The 7153-nt window shown below is 44.4% G+C and overlaps 1 protein-coding gene across 1 annotated transcript in view; it reads left to right on the top strand.

The window, feature by feature from the left end:
- Positions 1-230: 230 nt before the first annotated feature.
- AIDA (axin interactor, dorsalization associated) overlaps positions 231-7153 on the top strand; it is a 42887-nt gene continuing 35964 nt past the window's right edge. Inside the window, exon 1 of the mRNA XM_033197641.1 lies at positions 231-520. Within this exon, the coding sequence (XP_033053532.1) occupies positions 411-520 (110 nt within the window). The 5' untranslated portion in view covers positions 231-410. The remainder of the gene's footprint in view (positions 521-7153) is intronic.

The raw sequence follows: 7153 nt of genomic DNA, 5'->3' as shown, positions 1-7153 counted from the left end.
CACAGTCCCCTCAAAACGCTCCGTTCATCAGCCCTTTCTAACTTCTCCTCCTTCGGTTTTCCTTCTGAGCTATGGTCTTTTTCCCAGATAGGAAGAGAAGAGTTGCCCCTGCCTGCGGAGCCGAGGGAGGATGCCGCAATAGCGATGGCGGCCCTCGGCGGAGTGGGGCGGCCTCAACCTAACGCGGGGCGGGGCCTCGGGGGCGGGGTCTCGGCGGGGCGGTCGCTTTGGAGCCGCAAAGTTTGGCTGTGGCGGCAAATGGGCTTGGGCGGCTCCTCGGCGGGTGGCGGTGGTGGCCGTAGCGGTTCCTCCTGGCCCTGTTAATGTCGGGGCCAGGCCCGGGGAGGATGGCGCCCTAGAACCCGGCCTTGCTGGGGTAGGGGCGGGAGGGGTCGGGGTGGGGACCGGCCATGTCGGAGGTGACCCGGAGTCTGCTGCAGCGCTGGGGCGCCAGTTTTAGGAGAGGCGCCGACTTCGACTCTTGGGGCCAGCTGGTGGAGGCGATAGACGAGTATCAGATGTGAGTGACTAACCGCGGGAGCGGGCCAGACCGGCTCCAGTCGTGCGCCTCTCCCTTGTTTCTGTCGGTGTCTCTCATCACTGTATCTGCCAGCCAAGGCTTCTCAGGGTGGGGCCCCGCAGGCACTGGGGCTGAAATCCCTCGCCACCAGCCCCAGCGAGACTGCTCTGGCGACAAGGGCTCCGCTCTCTGGGGTGACTCGCCTTCTTCCCCCTCCGCCTCCGCAGGGACAGTTCCATTCAACAGGTAGCCCTTCTTTCCTGGGGCGCCGGCCCTAGTAGGCTATCTACTTAGTTCCTTTCCACGGTCTCACGGGTCCACCACTTGGCAGTCAGTTTCCTTTCCTCCTCCTCTCCCAGGTTCCCCTTCCTCGATTTCCCTTTGAAATTCTCTGAGGAATACTTGTGTGTTCTCCGCCCACGTTCCAAGAATGAGTGGCCTTGCTCTGTGTGTGTCTTCCTCCTTCCATGTGTAGGAAAGGAGGGAACTGGTTGCGATTGAGGGGAGGGGGTTCCCCAGGAAGCAGCGAGGGCCAGGGATACCTCTTCTGCCAAAAGAAGGGTCTCCTCTCGCGCTCCTTCTCCACCCCTCTTTCTGGTGAGCCGTGTTTTCAGAATTCCACCTCGATTTCGTTTCGGTTTCTGGGACTGTTATTTGGTAGGCTCTGAGTCCCACCCACCCCCTCGCTCGGTTGCCTTGGGTGGAGTCCGCGCAGGATGTGAACAGAAGAGAGCAAAATGTGAATTAATGGACCACGCACTGGAGCACCACTCCCTCCTTGGATCCCTCCTCCTTTTCCTGTATATAATGTATAGCCGCAGGGTACAAGTGAGTACCAGTTTCCTTGAGCAACCTAAGACCAATTTCTTGCCCTTTCTGGTTTCCGCAGAAAACTTCAGGGATGTCTTAAAAAATAAAAGACAAGATTTATATACACATAAAATCTTGCTTAGGTTTTTGCACATTTTTCTGAACTTAAGAACTGTCTGCCAAAATGCTATTGTTTGCAAACTCGCCATTAATTATTCTTTGTTTAAAGCAAGTTATTGTTTGAGATTTCACTGAGTATTAAACCATGTATGAGTAGAATAACTCGGCCTTCCCCACCACCCCCTCTCCGCCCCTGACACACAGTGATTTCTGGAAAGAATAAACGCTTCGTACTTGGAAGATCTAAACTCTTAGCCTGTCCCCACAATAGTTATTTGTTTTTATCTATTAAGATAATTTAAATGTGTAGGTACTGACTTTGAATTGCCTGTAGTTTCAAAAAGCTCCGACAAAAACCCGTGCCCTGGGCCATTTTGCGATGTGTAACAACTAGTAGCATTTGTTTTGCATTTTCACATGATTTCAATTGCTCTTGCAATAACCCAGTGAGAATATAATTATTCTCATTTTACGAAATGAGGAAAACTGAAGCTCAGATTAAACAGATTACTCAGGTCACAAGCTGATACCACTGAAATCTGGGATTTAAAGAAGAAAATCCAAATCCTATTTCTACTACAGAGCGCTTAAGATGCACTGAGAGAGTAATTCTGTAAGTGAATTAGACAAATTATAAGATTTTCTTTATTACGGGAGAACACACCCTTCCATACTGCAGCCAATTAGACAGTAAGCACCTATGTATACCCATTCTGTATATTAACTAATATTGCGTAGCTTGAAATAGAAAGCCATCTCTTACTTGTGATGTGAGACCTAGCAGCTGTTGACACTGGGCGGCTGACTTCACAATGGAAAGTGAAGAATACCATGTCCAATTGAAATTACAAAGGAAAATTGAAAATGCAAGCTGTTTAGTGTGAATTTCTAGGAACATGAAGGTGAGAGTGATAGGCACGTGCAAATCCATTGTAGGACCTCAGTACTAACCACTGAACTTCATGATTCTAGTAGAAAATTATAAAACCTGCCAGGGTCAAATTTCAATGAAGACATGTAATGATTGGCTTAAATTCTGTAAACATGTAGGCTACATATAAAATGAGATCAAGAGTTTAAAATTACTTAATATATCCAGAAATGAATGCAAATTATCTTTTTTATTTGAAATACCTGGGAGGAAAGGCTGCAGCAAAAGACATGAATTGAGGGCCACTATAATGATTTAAACAAGAATTGACAGGATTTAGTTATTGACTGGATATCGAGGGTGTAGAAGGAGGAAGAGTCTAGGATAATTGGGATTTCTAATTGGGTAGGCAGCAGTATTTTTGTAGCCATACAACATACAGAAGCTGCTTTATGGGAGGGATGTAGGGGGAGAGATAGTATGTATCTGTATTATCATACTATCTCAGATAGTATGATAGTACGTATCTGTATTATTACTACAGTAGTAATACTGTAGCTTAAACAATTTCATTACTCAACAAGTAAGGGTTGGGGATACAAAGATGAATAAAATCTGATTTCTGCCCTCGAAGCACTGAGAATCCAATGGAAGATTTTGGAGTAACTGGGTGTTGCAATTATAGAAGTATGAAAAGAATAAGTGCTCCCACATTCCTTGCTATTTCCTGAAACATAGTTCTGCCTTAGGCCTCTAGTATTTTTTTTTTTCTGGGACACTGTTTCCCCCATTATCTGTTTGAGTCACTTCGTCACCTCCTTCAGGTCTTTGTTCAAATATCCTCAGTGAGGCTGTCTCTGGCCACACCCTGTTTAAAATTGCAAAGTCTCTTGTCCACCCCAATTGCCTCTATCTCAGTTTCACACCTCCTGTTCCCCATCCTGCTTCATTTTTTCTTTTTTTTCCATGGTACTTACCACAATCAAAAATATATTTTCTTTTGTTGTTGTTGTTGTTGTTTTTTTCTGAGACAGAGTCTTGCTCTGTCACCTAGGCTGGAGTGCAGTGGCGTGATCTCGGCTCACTGCAACCTGTGCCTCCCGGGTTCAAGCAGTTCTGCCTCAGCCTCCTGAGTAGCTGGGATTACAGGTGCATGCCACCACACCCAGCTAGTTTTTGTATTTTTAGTAGAGGCGAGGTTTCACCATCTTGGCCAGGCTGGTCTTGAACTCCTGACCTTGTGATCCACCCGCCTCAGCCTCCCAGAGTGCTGAGATTACAGGCGTGAGCTACCGTGCCCAGCCACAGTCAAAAGTATATTTTCTGTATTTGTTTTGCTTACTGTCTCTCTCCCCACTGGATTGTAAGCTCTTTGAGGGTAGAGTATGGGCATATGTTGCAGGGTGTTGGGACGCTGTCTATTTTGTTCTCTACTGTATACTTAGTGTCCAGAGTAGTAATAGGCTCTCCACATGTCATTGTTTGTTTAGATATTATGTAGTTATTCTATTGAATGAATTTAGGAGTATGCTATGGGAGCATTAAGGAGTCGATGCCAAACTACAATTGGAAGACTTAGATGGATTCTGTCAAGACTAAAATAGTCATCCAAAGTATTAGACGGTTCAATTAAAAGTAACTGCATTTCGCTATTTGGGGATATGTGGCCCCTAACTTACGGTAGAGTGGCACAGAAACTGTTGCTCAGAATCAGGCATTTCACAGGATCAATCCTGAGGTATTTATCTAGCACATGGATACTCAGTAAATATCTGCTAACTGGTCGGGTGTGGTGGCTCACGCCTGTCACTTTGGGAAGCTGAGGCGGGCAGATCACTTGAGGTCAGGAGTTCAAGACCAGCCTGGCCAACATGGCGAAACCCCCTCTCTACTAAAATTACAAAAAAAATTAGCCGGGCGTGCTGGTATGTGCCTGTGGTCCCAGCTACTCAGGAGACTGAGACACAATCATCGCTCGAACCCGGGAGGTGGAGGTTGCAGTGAGCAGAGATCGTGCCACTGCACTCCAGCCTGGGTGACCGAGCGAGACTCTGTCTTAAAAAACAAAGAAGTATCTGCTAAGTGAATTGATGAGTCTGAAGACTGGATAATGGCCACTTGTCTTTTTTTTTTTTGAGACAGAGTCTCGCTCTGTCACCTGGGCTGGAGTGCAGTGGTGCAATTTTGGCTAACTGCAACCTCCACCACCCAGGTTTAAGCGAGTCTCCTGCCTCCGCCTCCCCAGTAGCTGGGACTACAGGAGCATGCCACCATACCTGGCTAATTTTTAAAAAATTTTTAGTAGAGATGAGGTTTCACCATGTTGGCCAGGCTCGTCTCAAACTCCTGATCTCAAGTGATCTGCCTGCCTCGGCCTCCCAAAGTACTGGGATCATAGGCATGAGCCACTGGGCCCAGCCCTACTTGTCATTTTTGCTGTGTTTTATGTCTCTGCTGCTGAAAGTGTGGTCCACAAATTGGTGATGGTCTACAAACTGTTACTGTTGTGCAGTAAGGTAAGGAAAGAAATTGAGAGTAAACATGTGGAAACTTTATAGCAACTTGACATCCTCATGATATTTTTGAAATTGTATTTTACGTAAGTATTAGTCTAGAACAAATTTGGTGGAAAAGTGATCCTTTGCTACAGATGGTTTGAGAAACACGAATTTCTGTGTCACGGAATGCTGTGGGGTTTCCAGGAGTTACTTATGTATGTGCTTAAAGTATGTTTAAAACTCTCCCTTGAGAATAGTCGTGTTTTACTTGTAGGTACCTTTGTAGGGTGAGATGAGTCTCTAGAGAAGAACATTTGACAGATTTATTTCACTTTTCCTAATAGAATGTCAACTTTTATTTGCTCATCTAATATTCAGAACAGTAGATTTCTCTCTGGACAAAATCAGGTGTCACTTTGTCTTAAAATGGTATACTCATTTGTGGAAATAGAAAATTAATTTTTCATGTCAGCTTGAAAAGTTCTTTTTAAGGCTGGGTGCGGTGGCTCATACCTGTAATCCCAGCACTTTGGGGGGCCTAGATGGGTAGAATACTTGAGCTCAGGAGTTCAAGACCAGCCTTGGCAACATGGCAAAACCCAGTCTCTACAAAACATACAAAAATTAACCTGATGTGGTGGTACTCACCTGTGGTCCCAGCTACTCAGGAGGCTGAGGTAGGAGGATTGCTTGAGCCCCGGAGACAGAGGTTGCAGTAAGCCAAGATCATGCCACTGCACTCCAGCCTGGGCAAGTTTTTTTTTTTTCCTGTCTCAAAAAAAAAGTTATTTTACAAACAACTTTATTGAGGTATAATTTATATACATGAAATTCATCTATTTTGCATGTACAATTTAATGATTTTTTAGTGAAATTTACCAAGATGTGCAACCGTCATTACAGATTTTAGAAAATTTCCATCACCCTCACAAGATACCTAGTGTTCATTTGCAGTCACTCCATATTCCCACTCTAGCCCCAGACAACCACTAATCTACGTTTTGTCTCTATAGATTTGTCTTTTCCAGACATTTTATGTAATTTGAATCATGCAGTATGTGATTTTTTTTTTTTTTTTTTGAGGCGCAGTCTTGCTCTGTTACCCTGGCTGGAGTGCAGTGGGGCGATCTAGGCTCACTGTACCCTTTGCCTCCCGGGTTCAAGCGATTCTCCTGCCTCAGCCTCCCCAGTAGCTGGGATTATAGGCGCCGGCCACCATGCCCAGCTAATTTTCATATTTTTAGTAGAGACGGGGGTTTCACCATGTTGGCTAGGCTGGTCTCGAACTCCTGACCTCAAGTGATCCACCTACTTTGGCCTCCCAAAGTGCTGGGATTACAGGTGTGAGCCACTCTGCCCAGCCTTGCATAATTTTTAATAGCACGATTCTGTTTGAATTGAGCATCCTTCCTTTCCCTATTGCCAATTAGCATTTGAACAGGAGTATAGCATTACACCCTTCTGACAGTGATTCTGCTTAGGTTGACGGCCACCACTGCAAATTATGTGTAGAATTACTCAAAGAAAGAAACTCATTACACACTGTAACTTCTCTGAGTTCAGGGATGTATAGTTGATGTTGTTAAGGATACAGAGTATGGATTCCTTGAGAGTACTCCATGCAGGTGGTAAGCCAGTAAGAGTTAGAACAGAAACCAAGTACAGAACAAAGACAATGGCTATGTTGTTTCTATTTGTACCTTTTCCTGTACAGAATACACAAAAAGTGAGTCTGAATGACATTTTAGGGAAAATATGAGGCTTCCAGCTTTGGGAGAAAATAAATAAATGAATGGAAGCAGTTCAACTAAGTAACACAGTGGAGCTATCTTGCAGATATTAAGTTTTTTTTGTAGCTAAGTCTGCTTTATGTTAAGGAAGATGCAAACCTTTCATAAATTGGATAGAGGCCAGGAAGAATAAGGTACTTTATGCCTTATCTTTAAAGACATGATTGCACAGAACTCCCATCTAGTACATTTTATTTGGAAACATAAACTCTCTTCTGTAATTGGCTTGGTAGAAAATCTAGCACTTGCTACCCTTTGTATTCCTGTTCCTATTGCCCACACAGAATAGTACATAGTATGTTTGGGAGTTTAATTTTCAAATTCTTTTGCTAGTTTTTTCCCCTATATTTTTTAGAAATTGAGATAAATATCACATCACATGAAACTCACCAGTTTAAAGCATACAATTCCATGGTTTTTAGTGTATTCACAGTGTTGTGCAACCATTTCCACTGTCTAATTCCTGAACATTCCCATCACTCCCAAAAGAAACGCCATACTTGGTATCAGTTACTCTCAGTTCCCTCATCTCCTGGCCACCACT

The sequence above is a fragment of the Trachypithecus francoisi genome, unplaced genomic scaffold (assembly GCF_009764315.1).
Source record: "Trachypithecus francoisi isolate TF-2019V2 unplaced genomic scaffold, Tfra_2.0 Lachesis_group5, whole genome shotgun sequence".
In the NCBI taxonomy this organism is placed as follows: Eukaryota; Metazoa; Chordata; class Mammalia; order Primates; family Cercopithecidae; genus Trachypithecus; species Trachypithecus francoisi.
This window is presented reverse-complemented; position numbering and strand designations above follow the sequence as displayed.